Source organism: Solea senegalensis, linkage group LG18, assembly GCF_019176455.1.
Source record: "Solea senegalensis isolate Sse05_10M linkage group LG18, IFAPA_SoseM_1, whole genome shotgun sequence".
NCBI classification, from domain to species: Eukaryota; Metazoa; Chordata; class Actinopteri; order Pleuronectiformes; family Soleidae; genus Solea; species Solea senegalensis.
Genome location: NC_058041.1, coordinates 1,827,749 through 1,847,734, shown reverse-complemented (window position 1 = coordinate 1,847,734; position 19,986 = coordinate 1,827,749). Strand labels below are relative to the sequence as shown.

Below are 19,986 nucleotides of genomic sequence, written 5' to 3'. Positions count from 1 at the left end.
CATTATGTGGGTGAGAGGGTAAAAGCAGCAGAGAGAGATTAATGAAGGATAAACAGGCGTGTGGCTGGAACATCAGGGAGGCTGTAAAACACACAGCAGGACATGAGGACGTCAAACTGAGACAAGACATTAGAATGAAAACATACTGTACAAAGTATCTCCAATGAGTTAGTCACACAACCACTGGTTCTTTGCTTCTTCTTTTCTAGACACTTGGACAGTGTTTGTTTTTTTTTCCTGGCTAATTTACTAGCATTTACAATGACTGCATTTATCTGCTTCAATTTCACAATAAAACACCACAATACAGTATTTTATTGTGAAATATCACTGTTAAAAGCCTGTGAAAGCCTGTGTCCTGCATGAGCCACACTGTAAATGTAATGTAGTCATCAGTCCATAAACATGCAGAGACATTTCACCACGTCATTATGTTCACCCATTAGTTCTCTAAATAATCACAGGGATGTAATGACCCGTGTCACCGTGTGCTCTCATTAGCATTGGAGTCACAGTCTCACACACACACACACACACACACCAGAGTTCACAGCATGTCCACAGAGTTTGTCGTAGTGAAAGATGAAAAATGAGGGGAGATTTTTAATCGATTCAGTTTGAAAAGTTCACAGAGAAGCAGGAAGTCGAGTCAAACTGAAGCTTTTGTATTTGAGCTGCTGCTATTTCTGCTCCCACATGATCAATACGAGCATATATATATATATATATATATATATGCTGCAGTAACATGATCCTATAGATAACTGACGTTACTGTGAATCATCCTGCAGGTCATCTGGTACATTTTTGAGACCTAATCTCTTTAAATTTGCATCCCACATTATTATTGTATAGATTGTTTATCAGACTTGATTGCCTTGTAATATTTGTCATATTTGTCTTTTTGTCATTTTATCATTGTTTCAAGTGTTGTATTACACTGTAAAAAAAAAAGAAGCTTGATGCTCAGTCAATTTTCCCTGAATAAACAATGGTTATATTTAGCAATTTTAACAATTGAATTGTACAAATATTACAAAAGCTTACACATTTGACACGTTAGATTTCATTAAAGCTTTTACCACAATGTTTATTTGTGTTGTTTTATTGTATGTTTTTATGTCTATTTTATTTTATGCTTGCACTATGTATGTACAGATTTGACACTGTACAGCACTTTGGTGCAACTCTGTTGTTTTAAATGTGCTTTATAAATTGAGTTATCTGATGTGAATTTGGTACATAGTGTTTACTGTATTGCACGGTTGCAGAACAGACAAAAATTCCGCATAATATGTTTATTTTATAATTTAAAAGCCACAAACTGCCTGTGAAATCTCCCACCACCAAACCTGAGCTGTGAGCAGGAGGATGCAGACAAATCTGTGCAGCTTGTTTATTGCCACCCCCCAGGGCATCACTGTGTGTGTGTGTACGAGATAAACATGTAAATAAACAGCGCTTTTGAAGAATTCCTCACTCTGTCAACAGTCCATGTCTGCCCTACAAAGCTCTTTCTCTATCAATCAATCGGCCGCCGTGAGTCATCGCTGCAGCAGCCGGATGCAGATTCAGTGTTGAGTCACATGCTGCTGTGGAAAGATGTCCCACTGTCCCACTGTCCCACCATGTGTTCTCTCTTTAAAGTCTCTCCCTGTGTCTCTTCCTCCACTCTTCTTTTCCGCACACTTTCTGCTGACCTGTGTGAGACAGGAAGTGTGTCACATTTCTTGTGTGTTTGTCTTAGCAGGAATGTGTGTGTGAGTGTGTGGGATGGGATGGCACGGTGCAGATGGTTTTCACAGACGTCAGGAATTTCCAAGAAAGTCACCAGCTTCAAACACAAATATATATATATATACATACTATATATATATATATATATATATGCGTGTATATGTATATATATATATACATACTATATATATGCGTGTATATGTATATATATACATACTATGTAATCGAGTAGGTTTTTGTGTACTTTTACTTTGTATTTTTTAAAATGTGTGATGTTACTTTTACTTAAGTGAGATTTTTGTACTTTACTACTTTGTACTGTACTTTGCTACATTTAAATGACATCCGTTACTGAGTAAAACATTGGAATATATATACAGTATATATACACATATATAAATATATATATACATATATAAAATAATTGGAAACTTTGGCAGTGAATGATGAGGACAGGTGAATGATGACGAGGCAGGTGAATGCATAATGAGGACAGGTGAATGATGAGGACAGGTGAATGAATAATGAGGACAGGTGAATGAATAATGAGGACAGGTGAATGATGACAGGTGAATGATGACGAGGCAGGTGAATGATGAGGAAAGGGGAATGTTGAGGACAAGTAAATGAATGATGAGGACAGGTAAATGAATAATGAGTGAATTGGCAGTAATTACGGTCCCTGAGTGAGTGAGAAAGTTAAAGCATTTTTGACCTTTGACCCGTGTTTATTTTGTCAGCACTTGAAAGGTTTGCCCTTAATTAAAAACAATTCATGTGAGATTTGTGTCCCCTTGTCCTTTTTGCACGACACAAGAAAGAACCCCAACCATGTTAAAAAAAGTAACAAAGTAACTTTTACTCTGTGTACATTTTAAATAAGCTACTTTTTTACTTTAACTTGAGTGCATTTTTAGAGCGGTATTTGCACGTAAGTAAAATTTTATGATACTGGTACTTTTACTTGAGTAGAATATTTTAGTACTCTTTCAACTTCTGGTAATACCCAAGAACAGACAACATTTAATTTTAACCAGTGAGTCCCAATTAAAGTGAACAATTAAAACCTCACATGGTTTAACGGTTCCTCATTAAAACAATATGGGTCATGAAGCGGCTCACTCACTGTCGCACGACTGTGACCAAGGATTTACTGGATGAATCCGGTTCCACTCGGCACAAGGTCGTTTCTTTGATGAGTGCAACAAAAGTTCAGGGCTTTTGAATGACATTTGAATGAAGCTTTAATGTGTACGGGGCTTAAAAACTGTGTTCAGGTAGCACATCCTAAGCAAAATAAAGAGAGAAGAAGGAGAAAATACTCATGTTTCTCTTGTTTAATAAAAGAGGCTGAAACTGAGATCAGATGTCCTCTGCTATAGACTCTTTAGATGTTTCCTAACAATACCCAATTCATTTAGAAGAATGCTTTTAATCCTGAAATACCATGTACGTTATGAGCAAGAGATAAATTAACTTAAGTGTTTCATTGATTTGGAGGAAATGATTGAATTGAGCAGGACTCCTCCATTTTAGTGCCATAAAAACTGGAAATGGAGCCTCTTCCTGTGCTGCTCCGGACGTCTGCATTTACAATATTATTCCCAACAGTGACAGCTTTTTCCTTTTCCCTGATGCAAAAGTCTTTTAACTCCAGGTGCATGTTGAGTCTTTTGTGAAGAATCACGCTGTATGAAATGCAGAATATTGGGTTCCTTCCTGCAGACGAGCCTCTGGGAGAGTGTGGGGAGGCATCTATGGGAACATGCTGAAAATTAATTGTAACTGCCAACGCTGTGGATTCAGTATAATGTTTATGCCTCGAGCCTCTGAGGGGGGAAAAACAAGGGAAACCATTAACTTTCTATTTATAGCACAGAGTGGAAAGTTGTTGTGACACATGTATTGGGAGTTTAAGTATGGAACCCAGAGGTTTTGCTTAGAAAAGGCTCATACAGTTTTAATTAACATGGAGAAATGAGCTTTTTTTGATGATAAAAGAAGTAACAATAAAAAAAAGGATTTTTTTTGTGAATAAAAAATTGATTTCATAATGTGATGCTGAAGAAAAAAGATTGTGCTATTTTCTCACTAACATTGTTTCATAGACTGGAAATGTGTTTAATTCCTGCCTTTTGTATCTGTGCTCAGTCATTTCCAGTAACACTGAAGTAATTACTGCCGTTTCAGACAATGGACACAAGAGTCTGTGTTACATCATGTTGGCTGCACGGCCAGCAGGTGAGCCTTCAAAGTAAAAGAGAACTGTACTGTGTTTGTGCCATGAAAGGGAAACTGAGGGCGGGAGAACTGCACAGCTTTCCATATTCACTGTGTGAAAGGCCGGGGTTTTAATGGAGAGAAGAAAAACTGGACATTTTCCCAAAAAAACAACTGTGTAATTCACAGTATAGTATATTTATGGGAATAAACATATATAAAAACAGGGAAAGATGGCAGTAAAATAGTCAGAAACATTGCTATATGTGCAAATTTGCAGTTACAACACTATTCTGGCCAAAGAGTAGTGACGCTTTCCCGTCTCTTTGTACAGTCGAGAAATTAAAGCAATTCAGTTACGAAAACATCGGTAATAACAGATGGTTATTACATTTATTAGCATCATACTACTATTGTAGAGAGAAACGTCACCTCAGAGATAAACAATAAACAACAACGCTACATAGAATAGAACATTTGTAAAATCCGACTTCTGACTAAAACTGGAACGTGTCATGAAACTATTAATGTTGAGGCACAAAATATGGAGACAGTTCTTGAAAATCTCATAAAATTATGACTTTACTCTTGTAATCTTATGACCTTATTCTCGTAAAATGGTGACTTTTTAATTGTAAAATGATGACTTTTTCTTGTAAATTATGACTTTATCCTCGTAAATTATGACTTTTTGCTCATAAATTATGACTTTTTTCTTATAATATCATGACATTTTTCTCTCAGGATTTTATTGTTGAACAAATACATTTTGTTTTTCCTCTTCAGTCGTAACATGGAGTATATATGGTTTAGATAAACAAGCATGTGCAGCATGTGGGGGGTCAACAAGGGACCAAAAGCCAATTTCTGACCCTTGACACAGTTCGGATCAGATTTCATAACACCGTGAGGGTGGAGGAGGGTGATGAAGGAGGGTGATGGAGGCCATCACATGACTTCCTCTGCTGTAACTTTCTTCCATTGTCCCCCTGTAGTGCTACACAAAGTGTCCCTCAACACAACTCCCTTCCTGAACTGTGGACTCCATGCTGGGTCCTGCTTTTGTGCGCTCTTCCTGTCAGTACATCACTCTTGGTGTGGCCGGGTTCTTCCCTGAAAAAGCCTCAGTGACTAATGAGTGCACATGCATGGGCATGGGGCGGAGACAGACGGGGAAAAGCTGGGCCATGTTGGCCATGAGCCTTTAAAGGTGTGACCACGCTGACATCAGTGAAATGACGATGATGTGTGGCGGATGTTTGAGGTCAGACGCAGATATTTAACACAGTTGCTTCATGTAACCTCTCTTACTTCATGAAAAAGACCTTGTGAACATTTGTCACCTACAGATTACACTTTTAATCTCTTATAAATCCTGCAGAGTGCCAGCTATCAATTAAGTCATTTTTTGAATCCTCAAGCCTGCATTCACTGTGTGTGGTCTATAGGTATTACTCTAAATGCCTTTAAGTGCTTACATGATAGACTTCTCTTCCTGAGGAGGACAAAAACATCCCCATAAACCAAGGTCATGTCAAGGTAAGGTTAGGGAAGGGATAGTTCAGGTCTTTAAAAGCATAAGGCGAGGGCATAAGGATAAAACAGATTCAAGCCACATAACAAAATAAAGTCTACGTTTGGAATGTTGCCTTTTCTAACATTTTGTAAACTGCTCATTCTCTTGATCAAATTCCATAGAGAAAATCAGTGTTTTTAGCTCAGGGGGACATAGGAGACGCTGGTCTACTGTAGGTTTGTGTCACTTAGGTAAATCCAAATAAAGAAAATACAAATGCCGAATTTTTTAAAAAACAACACATTTGAACTTAAGGATGGAGGCAGCAGTGGATCAACAACTCCTGTGTGGCATGACGTAAAGTCAGTGATTTTCTCTATGGACTTTGGTGCAGGGACTGAGCAGTCACTTCACTGTCCAAGTTAAAGCCGTTCATTATTACTTTAAAAACACATTATATCATTATTATACAGAGATTATGACATTTATATCATAGATTTAAAATATTTTATTATGTAGATCAAATTAGTTTCTGTTATAAGTATGATATATGTATTTTTTTTTTACAAAAAAACAAATACATGTATATACTGTATACATATATATGTATATATACAGTATATTTTCTATAGAAACAAAGACTATACTGTGTAAATGGTAAATTCAGGCCTGATGTCCAGCAGCAATACCACCAAGGACCACTAGTGGGCAGCTGCTGAGGAATAGTCAAACAGTGTTCAACTCTGTGTGTTGTGGGCGTGGTTTGATGACGTCACAGCGGTAGCGGCGTCGCTAATGTGAAAGCAGGAGGAGGAGAAGGAGGGAGCAGCAGAGGAGGAGAGAAGAGCCGCTGCTGTGTCTCCCTCAGACTCAAATATCACATCTACACTCAGTGACCATCTTCTAGTGTACAAACGCGGACACTTCCCGTGTTTTATTTGTGTCTTTGCACGTTAATTCCGCCGCTGACACGCGCGCCTTCAACCCGTCTGTCCGTCAACACAACACCGGCTTCGAATGTCTATTTGACAGCGGAGGGTAAAAAAAAAGAGAAACGAACCAACACCTTCACAGGTTTTACCTTCTCGTGGAAGATGGACGAGGACAATCACGGTAAGACTGTTATTATTATTATTGTTATTTTTATGACCCACGCCACGCAGTTTTCCTGTCCCCCGTGCATGAATGGATGGATGGGAGGAAGAGGAGAACACACGGTGTGGATGGATGTGAGCAGATGGATGTGTGTCTGCTCCAACATGTTGTTTTTGTTGCCTCACTGTAACACACAAACACACAAAACAACAACGTGAACTCAGTGGTAACACCTGTTAATAAAGGAACAGGCAGGTAATTATGCTCACGTGTGAGACAGGCTGCACGTTCATTAAAGCTCCAGTATGTAACATTTAAGGTCATTTTTCAGATTTTAAAGCTCCAGTATGTAACATTTAAGGTAATTTTTCAGATTTTAAAGCTCCAGTATGTAACATTTAAGGTCATTTTTCGGCTTTAATTGAACGTACTTGGGGTACTGTGAAATATCACAAAAGTACCCCTAGTACGTTCATTAAAGGTCCAGTATGTAACATTTAAGATGATTTACTTCCTTGAAGAACCATGGATTTAGATTATATTTAGTATAAGGTGGCATCTTTATGTTCTGTTTATTTGCCTGATCATCAGTCCAGAACTAAACTTTTGTCACGTTCATGGATTAATTCGGCTCTTTCATTCGTCAAATTTATTACACAGACATTACTTGAACTTATTATTTAATAGCACTTAGTACTGATGATACTGTGTAGTGATACTGTAGATGAAGGTACAGGCTGTTGTGAAAAAACTTTGTTGGTGTCGTTTTGAGATAAAGGTGAATGAAGTAATCCAGAGCAGCTGCATGTCCAGCCATGATTACTGCTCTCACGGTGGCTGCAGGTTTATTATCATGTGATAGTGGGTGAAACGCGCACACACACATACATACACACACACACACACACACACACACACACAGGATCACATAGCTATCCTTTTAAGGACTCTTCACTGACTTCCATTCATTTGGACAGACTAAACAAAACCTTATCCCTAACCTTAAGCATTAACCTTTACCTTCATCAAACCAACAATTCAAATCTTAGTCCTAAACTTAACCTGTTCCTCAGAAATGAGGTTCTGCCTCATTAGGACTATTAGGTTTTGGTCTCCATGAGGACTACAGGTCCTGACAAGGTCAGTGTTTGACACCAGAAAACGTCCTAGAACAATGACAAATACAAGACCACACACACATGTTTGCACTTCATTCATAGTGAGGACACATCATAGACATAATATATTCCCAACTCTAACCCTAAAACCAAGTCTTAACCCTCCCCCAAAAAAGCTCTTTAAAGATGTGAGGAAAATGTCCTCACTCCATATGGTTTATATACGATTTTGGTCCTCACAAAGTGACATATACAAGAACACGCACACACACACACACATGTCCCTGACCAGATAATCCAAACCGCCGTGTGGACTCAAAAGACCTTGAAGGTGGTGTGTGTGTGTGTGTGTGTGTGTGTGTGTGTGTGTAAATCCAGGTCTGATAAGAGTTTGTCAGTTAAACTGTTGCAGATTAACAGAGACCCTCATCGTCTCTACTTCCACATTTTACCCTCGCTCACCTTGTCCTACTTGTCCTCCACGCTCTGTGTGATCCGTCTGAATCTATTTGTCTAGTTTAATTTGAGTGCAATAATTGTTTTAGTGACAAATCATCACCATCAAAAATATGAATTGTTATACTATAATGCAAAGATGAGAACTTTAAGATATTGTATGAGATTGTATGGAGGCACAGAACAATCAAATATAGAATCATTCAATTGCAGCCTTTGCGATTTGATAATTGCATTGATTTCAACTGTGATTTCGATTTAAAAATGATTGATTTGTTTGAATACAATATATTCAAACAAATCAATCATTTTGAAATATATTTAAAATTCATCATTTATCATAGAGTAATAGCAGCAAGTAGTAAAAATATGTAAATACATACACATAAACCTATAAAATACTATATCGATCATCTTTCCATTATTTTCTTGATTCATTTTTAGTTGTTTGGTTCAGAAAATGTTAAACAATATTGATCAGTGTTTCCAAAACCTTGACATTGTGTCTTGTTTTTTCCATTTGAATGATTTCTTTGTTTCATAAATATTCAAATTTAAGAAGTTTTAATTATACTATAATAAGAAGCCACCTAAAGTGATCATCAAAATAGATCCATCTTTGTAGCCTTACATTATATGATATGTTAGAATGACCTGATTTGATCCTGTTTCATTGAGCTTAACTTACATTTGTTAGTTTTTTGTGTTCAACTTAACATTTTCTTCACTTTTATTGTGTTTTAAACTACATTAAATATAAATTATGATAATTCATTTGTATTTTGGGCACTTACGTTGCTGAAATGTCCTCTTTTTACAAACCTCTACTTCTTCGTGTGTGTTTGAGGGTTTGTTAACATTTGTTGACAAAGTGTTGAGGTTTTGACCCGTAACTTTAACCGTGACGTCTCGTGTTTGGCCGTAAAAAAAACAAAAAAAACTTGTACTTCGCACTTATGACTAGCACTTCATAGTTTGATCTACTTGAAGCTCTTACTTACTTCTAGCTCTTATTTGTACCCAAATGTTTAAATGCACTTTTGTAAGTCGCTTTGGATAAAAGTTCTGCTAAATGACATGTAAATGTCATCCCCTCACAAATCAGACGAGTCTATGCTGTCCGTCACCCTGGGACAGGATGTCAGAGAGTCACCTGATCAGAACTGGAAACACACGACACAAGAATGTGGATCATTAAAATAACTTACCATAAATGTTAAAAACCAATGGAGCCAGAGCTCTGGTTCACACTCTCTCACACTCGCGTCACTTAACATTGTTCACACGCTCACCTTGATATCACAACACCGGCCTGGAGGGATGAAAGGCTGATGATGTCCAAGCTATTCACGGCATTCATACCCACAAATGTGCTCATTATCACCGCGTGAGTGACCTCATGGCTGCGCGTACAGTACAGTACAGTACAGTGTGTGTGTGTGCCACATGTGGTCAAAGATTACTGTTTTATTTTTTTCTTAAACTCACTCATCTTCTACTGCTTTATCCTCCACATGAGGGGGCGCTGGTGCCAATCACACTCTCACACCTACAGTCGATTGTGAGTGTCCAATTTGCCTGATAATCTGCATGTTTTTTCTTCTTGCTGCAAAGGAAACCACTACACCAACCGCGTGGCTCCGTTTTCTTAAATTCTGGACAAATTCTCGTCCTGAATCTGTAGCTGTCATTGTTCTTTGTAGCGGCTCCAGTGCGTTTACATACTACATGTTAAGAGTCCGATTTTAGTCAGAATAAGACAATCATATGGTTTTATAGTCTTAGTCGGACTAACGTACCTTGATATGGCGATTCATAATCCGATTTCTCCTGCATGTACAAGCTTAGTCAGATTGGAGTCTGTACATGAACCTCATTTTGACAAATTCCACGAGATTACAAAATCATAGGGCCCTCGTATTTATATCAAACGTTTGTAGTGTTGATGACCACTCAAAGCTGCTGTTGCACTACAGTTTTGCAGATTAGACTTTTTTCTTTTTCCAATATCAGCCGCCGGTTGCTGACCACCAGAGAATGGTATGGGCTCATCCCTTCTACATAAACTGTGCCACTGTGTGTTAGTTGTGGGACTCAGCTGTAGCATGGAATTCATTAGTGCGAGTTTACTGTGCTCGTTAATCACAGTGGGCGCTCCTCTGCTCGCAGCGCAGACAGAGTCTGAACCTCAGAGTGCCTGAGAATCAGCAACAGGCTCGAAGAAGTGTTTTTTTATTAGTCATGTGTCTATTTTTAGCGTCATTGTATCGCTGGAATGAGAAGTGGAAAGAACACAGAAACAGAAACGGCCTCGCTGAATGGCTGGATGGAGGCCATGAATTTTAACACTTGACTTTTTTGGCGTTTTTCTCTTCTTTACAGCGGCTCCACGATGCTCCAGTCGAGGGATTAACGGGCTGAGTAAATAGCTGTTTTTTAGTGTCAGGGGTATTAAATCGTTGAAACGAATACAATTCACCTAAACAGCGTGAATGAAAATGTGCAGAAAAGTTTACTCATGGAGTCCCTGCGAGGTTTCCCGGAGCACATTTCCTGTGTGAGTGCCACGATAACCTCGCCGTGTCAATCTACACTCTTCTCTCTATCTGACCGTGGGAAAAAAGGGAAAGGCCTTTCCTTCCATTCTTCTATTCTCTCTGCACTACGTGTGAATGTGTGTGTGAAAACAACAATTAGTGACTTTGTTTTGTCTGTGAGAAGGTTTTAATGGTGCGTTCAGGGTCCAGGTCTGTTTGCTGAACACTGATTACACTGATTACACGTCTCCGCTCTCTGATTGGTCTTCCCTAAGTATCTCCCTTTCAAAGAAATGATGAAAAACTTAACATTTTTACGTCTGATTTTACTGGGGTTGCAAAATACCTGGACTTTTCAAAGGTTCAAAAGCTGTTGTGCAAGTTTATCACAACAAATGATTTTGCAGACACACAGTCACAATATCGCGATAATATGGTATTGTGACTTAAATATTATGATAATATCGTATCACAATAATATGGTATTGTGACTAAAATATCATGATAATATCGTATCACAATAATATGGTATCCTGACTTAAATATCATGATAATATCGTACCGCGATTATATCGTATCCTGACTTAAATATGATAATATTATGTCACGATAATATCGTATTCTGACCTAAATATCATGATAATATCATACCGTGATTATATCGTATCCTGACTTAAATATCATGCTTATATCGTACCGCGATTATATCGTATCCTGACTTAGATATCATGATTATATTGTACCGCGATTATATCGTAGCCTGACTTAAATATGATAATATTGTATCACGATAATATCGTATTGTGACTTAAATATCATGATAATATGGTATCATGATAATATCGCATTGCGATAATATGGTATCATGACTTAAATATCATGAGAATATCATATTGCAATAATTAAGATATTTAAGTATATATAATATCGTGTATATATATATGTAAATCTACGTCATGTTTTTTAATTGTATCCTTCAGCGTGAATGAACAATATATTTGTACATGACACACTTTCTTTAAATTTCCCATAGAAAGTTTCCAATATGGAATAATTCTAAAATTCCCAGACTAAAATTTACCAGGAATCTTCCGCCCCTGTACAACCGTAGACTTAAGCGTGTTATTGCATATCACATTCACCAGACCAGACATGAAACCCAACCTGTTTTAAAAAATTCCTTCACTGTACGTATGGTTTCTTGACGTCTGGGCTCGCAGCAGTGAGTGGGATTATTTGGTAAGAAGTGGAAGTTGGTGTGATTAAGGTTTGGTCTTTGTTGTGGCTGTAGCGGAGTATGTGGGAGGACATCAGATAGTCACTTGGGGAAAGTATGGGCTTGCAGCTCTGTAGCTCTGCAGCTCTGCAGCGCTGTACTTCTCCCAGGGCGTCTGGCTGGATTAACGTAAGTGTTTGGTGCTGAATGGCTGGACAGCGATGAAACGGAGCTCACACATCTGTTTCTCTCTCTCTGCATCTGCAGGCTACATCTGTCTAATGTCACTCTCTGGAGAGGTGCTTCACGTATGGCTTGAGTAAAAAACGCATCCGAGCTGAAATAATGAGTCTAATTTATGATTAGAAGAGAATTAATCAGCATCCATTTTCATGGTTGATTAAGTGTTTGATGTAGGGCTCAGAGGTTTGGGTTAAATATTTAATTCAAGTCTAATTTTCATTTGATTCACAATTTTACTTTTTAAATCAAGCTTCAAAGCTTTAAAAGTCACAACAACAAAACCTCCACTACATTTCCTATAACTATCTTTGTTACTATCAAATAAAATCAGAGGAAGCGTTGGTAATGGTCTATATTTATACATGGGATTAAGTGTCTTGCTCAAGGATACAAATAGACTAGAAGAGCCAGGAATTGAACCCACAACCGTCTAGTTGAAAGACAACTTGTCCTTCCACTGAGCCACCATCTTTCTTACTTTTTAAATACTTTTACTTCTAAAACTGTAAGTATATTTTATATCAGAAGATTACTTAAGCACAGTAAATGTCATATACTTAAAGACTTTTACTTAAGTAATATAAAAACGTAACTTCAACTTCTACCAAAGTCATTTTCTGCTAGCATACTTTTACTCAACTATCCCTTTAAGGTACTTTATACAAGACTGGTATTGACTGTGGTAATTCCAGTTTAATGGTTATATTATTATATATTATATTATATATAATGTTATATATTATATTTGCTGATATATCGATATTTGACGGCTAACATTTGAATGGAAACCAGCTAGTAAAATTAACATTTTTAAACATTTATTCTTACTTGAACAATCAGGCTACTGAACATATTTTCTGTTAAAATAAAGCAATTCAATTCTATTTTATTTGTATAACGCCAAATCACAACATACTGGAAGAAATCTCTGAGAGAACCAGACTCAAAGATGTGCGGCATCTGCCTAGACAGGTTGGGGTGAAAGGAAAACTGGGGCACAGGGGAGAGGAAGGGGAGAGTGGGCTCGGTTTCTTTGAATGCTCGTAGAGGGGAGTCACCGTCAGCAGTGGTTCCTGGTAAAACACATTACTCTTCACGGTGTTGACACAGATGCCAAACTACGTGTTAAAAAGTGCTCTCTGTTTTACAACGTCGCTGGTCGACGCGGCAGTCTGGCTGAGAACTGCAGGGAGCACAAATTCATTTTGACTGCCAACATTCTGGGTTTTTGTGGCACAGTGTTAGAAGATTAAACGTGGGGAACATTATACCACCACATGCAACAAGACAAACACACAAACACACACTCTGCTGGCGCACGGCGGAGCAGAGCTTTGTCTGAGCTCGTAACAAACCAAAGAGTGTTGAGAGACTACATATGGACTTGATTAGGAGAGAGACTGAGGAGGCTTTTCCGACATGTTCCCATCTCCATGGCAGTTTGTGTGTGTGGGGAAAACAAGGCATCGTAGCTTTTAGTGAGACAACATCTCTGTTGTGAATAAAATGTTTTGCTTTGCCTGGAGTTACAGCTTGGAGCTGTCAGGAGGGGAAGATCCCGAAGCGTGAGACGGAGAGCAGATGGGAGACAAAAGGCCGGACAAATTAAATGAGTGGGAGACAGGGAGGAAACTGTGAGGGACGTTAAGGATCGCAGAGACGTCCTGCGTCGGAGTAACAGGCTCCAGCTGACCATACAGGTTCAGAGTGGCTGCAGGCTACAGACGTGTATTTCTTGGCTTCTGTCTTGACACAAATGGAGAAAGACACCCACACCCAGCTCATTCTCACCTTCATAAAACGTCCTGGCGCTCTGTTGCTTCATTTCCTGTCCCCTTTTTTTATATTTCTACTCTTCTGTTTCAAACACAACTCCATCTGCTTTTCATGGAAGGTCTTGAAAGCAGCAGCAGGTCGTCGTGGATCAGGTTGGTATTTAACTTTAAGGAACTCTAGTGAACCTGGAACCAATAGAAGAGAGAGACCAAAAGCGTTGTGTGTGGCTCCCGTCGCTGTTGTTTCTGATCAAGTGTGATGAGAATGGGATTCATTGTTTTGTGCCAAACTGGGGTGTTATTGCAGGCAGACGCACAAGCATCACAGGAACATCCTGGAAACATCAGGATGGAGACGATCACGCAGCGGCGCTGCAGTCGCTCCAGTCTCCTGCTTCCTGCTGGCTTTGTGCACATTGTCAGCTTTTTTTGTTTTTGTTTTGTCAGAGACTCCGCTGCACTCGCTTGCGCTCGTTGATTCTCATGCATGAATTTGAACATTTAAAATGGCTCCCACGCTACAAATCTGCAGCACCTGACTCCTGCAGGAAGCAGCGCAGCAGAGGTGTCTGGAAATCATTTATTCTTCTCTCACCTCGGTTTCTTCCACTCCTGTCGGCTGAGTTCTCAAATGATGCTGTAGTGATTTCATTTTACAAGGATTTAAAAACAAACTGCGCTGACTCTGTGAAATACCTCCCTAATTTTTGCCTGGATGCCAGAAGAAACAGCATCCCTGAAGTTCACTCTCAGGCTGATCAAATCATTAGATGATAGTTACTTTGGCTGCCAGCATATGGCAGTAGAAGGCTCGCTCCGCCCCCCCCCACAGATTCTACTGGCAATGCCGAATTAAATATTGACACAGGGCTGATGCTGAGCACATGTGTCGTACGAGGAGGACACGGAGTGCAGACCACCTCAGATGCACTCACAGCAGGGGGTCTCGCTCTCAAAACTGCAGATTAACCAGAGCAATCAGTGTGAAAGCTCTTCAGCTCCTCGAGCCCCACATTCTCCTCATGATCCAAGAGGTTAGTTAATAATTAAACACGACATCAACTCCCTCAAGTGTCTCCTCACGCAAAGGGACAAATTGTTGCTCCTCAATTATTTCAATTCAGACCAACAATTTAACAGCAGCTCAATAAAACTAGGAATTAACTGATATGATACCAAGTTCAGTCTTATAGGATCCGTGTCCCCCTTTTTCTGATACATAATCAAGTTTGAACCCATTAGAACCGGTGTCAATTCAATTCAATTCAATTTAACTGTATAGCGCCAAATCATAACATACATTATCTTAAGGCACTACTGTAAATAAACACCTTTAACACTTTATTCTGCCCTCAGGTTTTCATGAATGCTGATCCACAGACACTAAAGTCTCTTTCTAGAAGACCTGAGTGTTGATGTTGGTTAGGAGCAATACCAGTTTAAAATCCAGTTGTATTATTTTATTACTGGATTCATTAGGAAAGCAGCTCAAGCTCATGATTGCACGCTGCTCCCTGTCTGTCCTCTAACTAGGTCTTTTCTTATTGTTTTGATTGAGAGGGAGAGAGAGAGAGATCCCCCTAGTGTCTGAAATACATTTATAATAACTCAAATTTACTGGATAAATCTGGACAATATGTCGAATTCCGAAGCTCCAAACCTCATCAGCTTGATAACTTTAAGTACAAGTCCCGGTATTTAGCCTCTGAAAGCAGTTAGAACCTGTCTCATTTCAACTTTCGCAGGTTTAAATACCTGGATTTTTCCGAGAATAAACTAGTCTGAAGATGGCAGAACCACCTGTGATAAAAGAATCGAGAATCGAACTGAATCGAATTGAATCCTGCATGTCATTAAAGGGACACGTTCACTTCACATGATTGACTCGGCATCACTGAGGCAGAGCGGGTTCAAGTCGGACTTGTGAAAACCTGCGTTTCTTTTGAATGCTGCTGTCATACGTCTCACTCGCACTGAGCTTAAACAGCAGCGGTGAGGGCTGAGTGCGTGGGATTACAGCCAACTGTCTGTCTCTCTGTGTGTCTGTTTGTCTGACCTCTGCTGTCATTCAGAGCCGTGTCTTCATCTACAGTCGGAGGGGTCAGAGGTGACAGTGCTCAGATTAGACTCTGGATCCAGCTGAAGGTTCTGACTTCCTGTGTCCGTGCATGTGCTCTACTTTTTTTTTTTTTTAAAGCTCATCCACTTAATTAAAGTCCGTTAAATCCTCTCTCACACACACACACACAGACAGAGTTGGTGAAAACTGGGTCTGCAGCCAGAGTTAAGTGAGCGTGGGATTTTTCGCTCTGAGCTCCATGTGCTTCGACCACCTCGCTGCTTCTCCTGCACAACTGCGATGAATGAACAGTTCTTTTCTCTCTGTCTTCAGTTAAATGCAGGTAGATTCTGCTTCATTAATGAAGTAATTCATTCATGAATGCAATTCAGTTTGTTGTTAAGGCAAATGGATTCTTCCTTAACTTCCCTTTGGGCTTCCGTAGTTCATGATGGCGCAGCACTGCAGCTCATCTTCCTCCACAGAGACTTAACGAGATGTGCAGTGAAGAAACAAAAAGAAAACGTCTCCTTCGTCACAACACGTCATTGCGATGACACGTTGTTTCTCGCAGATGAAATGTGACATGTTTGTCGTTCTCTTTCCATGAAGAATTTTCATCTTTCACTCAGGAGCAAAACTTAATCTTTAATTATCTGGATAATTATTCAGGGTGTCACCATCGCGATTGTAAATCGAATATCTCGGCCACACCGTGTTGTTGTTGCCGTGTAGCCGTTGTAGCGCGACTACACGCTAGCTCCTCCTGCTAAACCAAAGATGCTGCCAACTAATAACTAGTAACCATGGCAACTGCTGATCGACTGAACCCCAACCCCCTCCCTGCTTCTCCGAAATCACTGGTGTGAAAATATTTTGCCTTCACCACAGGTTTTTGTCATCAACGTTCACGTAAGGACGTCGATGTTACTACGACAACAACTCTGTTAACACACACAACTCTATTCTCTCTCACTGTCGACGTGTTTGTAGCATCAGACAGTGGTGGAAAACCCTGGATTTAAACATTTAAACATTATCGCACTGGAATTTTGCGTGAATATCTGTCATATATGATATGATTTCACTACCTGGGCACATACAGTTAATGTGAAAGTACTGAATATGTGTGTTTTCTATTAAACACAACAGGTACAATCTCAACAAACAAGTCAGTGCGCAAGCATTAAACTACGTAAAGTCAAGGTTTTGGATTTTTATTTAGGAAAAGTGCAAGCATTTTGTTTAGAAAAGAAAGAAAAACTCTAACTCCTCTCTATAAGTTTGAATGTCTTCTTAAAGAAATCTTTAAATCCCTTTAAAATGTTGTTTGTCCTCTCCTCTACTGGACAGTGTGACCTGAGGTCATGTGTTTACGATGACGCAGTGACTCACACTGTAATTGATGTGAGTGGGTTATTGTTGTTGTAGCGTGTTTGGTCTTAAAAGTCGTGTTTCCCTCTGTGCTCCACACTAAACTCATTTCCTGAATCAGTCATAAAAGGTCACGGGGGGGTGATATCTGTGTGTGTGTGTGTGTGTTAATAATGTAATTGGTGGACCACCGCTGCAGATGAACCCCCACCATCACCATCACTAAACCAGATTACCCACAGAACCAGAAGACATTAGTCGTGTTTAAATGTATAAAATGTGTGGTTTTAAGAAGTCACTCTGTAAATGATTCAGCTCGAGGACGTGGAGGACGATCGCGATGCGTCTCCATTAGCGGCGTCAGGGGCTTTTATTAGTGTGTGCGACTACATCGTCTCATTAGATTAGTAATGAATGAAGATTGTAATCGTGCACACACACAGTTGCAGTCTGGGTATATCTTGATTAGCTAATGCATGGCCTGAGGACAAAAACCCCGACGTTGTCTCCTGCTGCATGCTCTTTATCTTCCTCTGGGCGAGGACACAGGATCTTCGCCACAGCAGATCATCTGCCTCTATCTTGTCTTCTGAACCTGATCCGTGGTCCTCCTCTTCATTTACTCCTGCCTGGCAGCTACATCTTCAGCATCTTTTGTCCAATACAATCACTATCCCTGCTTTGTAAGACCATCTCAACCTCAGCTGTTCCTCCAATATTCTCATTTCTTCTCCTGCCCTGGAAATCTCAGCATCTTCAGCTCTGAGATTGTCCTCTAAACTCGCTGTAGATTGTGGGTCAGGCTGTTCAGAGTGTGCAGACTGACCTTTGTATTTGCAAGGAAATAAAAACATGTCAATAACAACAAGCAACAGAGAATCTACACAACAAGAGCACTCAAAAGTGACGCGTTCTTGTGTTTCATGCCACCCTGATGCCTGGTGTGCTGCTGTGCTGGAGCATGTCGAGTTCAGCTCACTCGAACCTGTCACAAAAAAGACCACCAGCGCAAGTGCCTTCAAAAACAGCGACTTTTATCGTAACTACTTTTTCTAATGCAAATTAGAAACGACGTTGTGGATTAGTCAAGGACTTATTTCAGTCGTAAAGTGTCCACAAAGCAAAATGATTCAGTTTTAATGATTTATTTGTCACTTGGAGCAAAGAAACTTGATCATATTCACATTTAAGAAGATTTCTGTCAAAAAAAGGAAGAACAAAACATCGCTCAGGGTTTTTTTTTTTAAACAATAACATGGAAAACATTTTACTGCCTCTAATTGACTTGTAAGCTATATTCCCAACACTATTGCTGAAGTGCTGTCATTTAGCCAGGGGTTAGTAACACTAATTAATGTCTCTATTTCCATACTTTATATCCTCCTCTGTGTCTAAGAAAAACCAGGGCCCACAAACCAAATCCCTCAGCTGTTGCTCCTGCTGTTTAACACACCGTGATTCAGAGATTACATAACTAGGTCAGGAAGTGCTTTTTTCCTTTTTTTTGTTTTTGACTCATTGTTAATTGGAGTAACGTGTACAACAACACTCAAAACTTCCCTGAACGTGACTCTTTGAGAAAGATATCGAAGCACAAAGTGGGGGGGTGAACGCTTCCCTCCTGAGCATCAGTGACCGTCTTTTTCCTTTAACTGGTGCACATTCACTCCTGCGAGGCGAGATAACGAGATGACTGTTATATATATATATATATATATATATCTGTATATATATATATATATATATATATATGTATACACGTACATAGTTTCTCTGCCTCTGCCTCTAAGCTGGCTTAATGACACGGGACTGCACAGGCTGTGCACGGGAAAATAAAGATGTGAAGTGAGTGTGTGGGAGAATGAAACGGAGATTTTAATAAAGATTGGAAAACAAGAGTGAGGGGGAGAGATAGAGAGAGAGAGAGAGAGAGTCATCCCTACTTTCCTGCGTGTGATTAGGGATTAGAACTGAGTGAAATCACTAAACTCAGATGTAATTAAAGAAAACTGTTGGTTTTTTTTTTAAATAGAATTCCCCACCTGAGCTAAATAAAGGAGGAGGGAAGACGGGGGGGAAACACTGTGCAGAGGAATCATTAAGATCCTCGTTTCTCTCTGCAGTTAAAGTGAATGTGCAGGGGAGGCAGACTTTAATAATACTGACCTGATTTTTGTGATATAACTGTTAAAAAACATTTTTTTCATTCATAAATGTAAATTCTCTCTGCAACGAACGTCGGAAAACATACTTTTTTTTTATCACAATCCTTGAAAATCTTATTTCTAATCCTTTAACATGAATGAATAATTATGAATTATCGAATGCAGCGTCACAGTGTGTGAATGGATGAATCTGTCTTTGCATCTCTTTGAGAAATGGATTCAGGGAACATCTCTCTGTTTGGGCGGCTCAATAAAAGCACCGGTGTGTTTAATGCCGACTTTGATATTGGTAGCAATGATACTGTATGTCACCCATTTGTTTATCTGTTAATCACAGGTTGTTGTTTGACAGGTGACTTCCTAACAGATACATCTGTTTCCCCTTCTATCTTCACCTTTCTCCATTTTTGTGAGGCAGGATGCAAACAGGAATTGTATTGCGACTTGACTTTACCCGGCAGTGAACCTGAATCTA

The 19,986-nt window shown here is 39.4% G+C and overlaps 1 protein-coding gene across 1 annotated transcript in view; it reads left to right on the top strand.

The window, feature by feature from the left end:
• Nucleotides 1-6,287: 6,287 nt before the first annotated feature.
• Nucleotides 6,288-19,986, top strand: part of cyth3a (cytohesin 3a) — a 33,456-nt gene continuing 19,757 nt past the window's right edge. Inside the window, exon 1 of the mRNA XM_044013859.1 lies at nt 6,288-6,586. Within this exon, the coding sequence (XP_043869794.1) occupies nt 6,568-6,586 (19 nt within the window). The 5' untranslated portion in view covers nt 6,288-6,567. The remainder of the gene's footprint in view (nt 6,587-19,986) is intronic.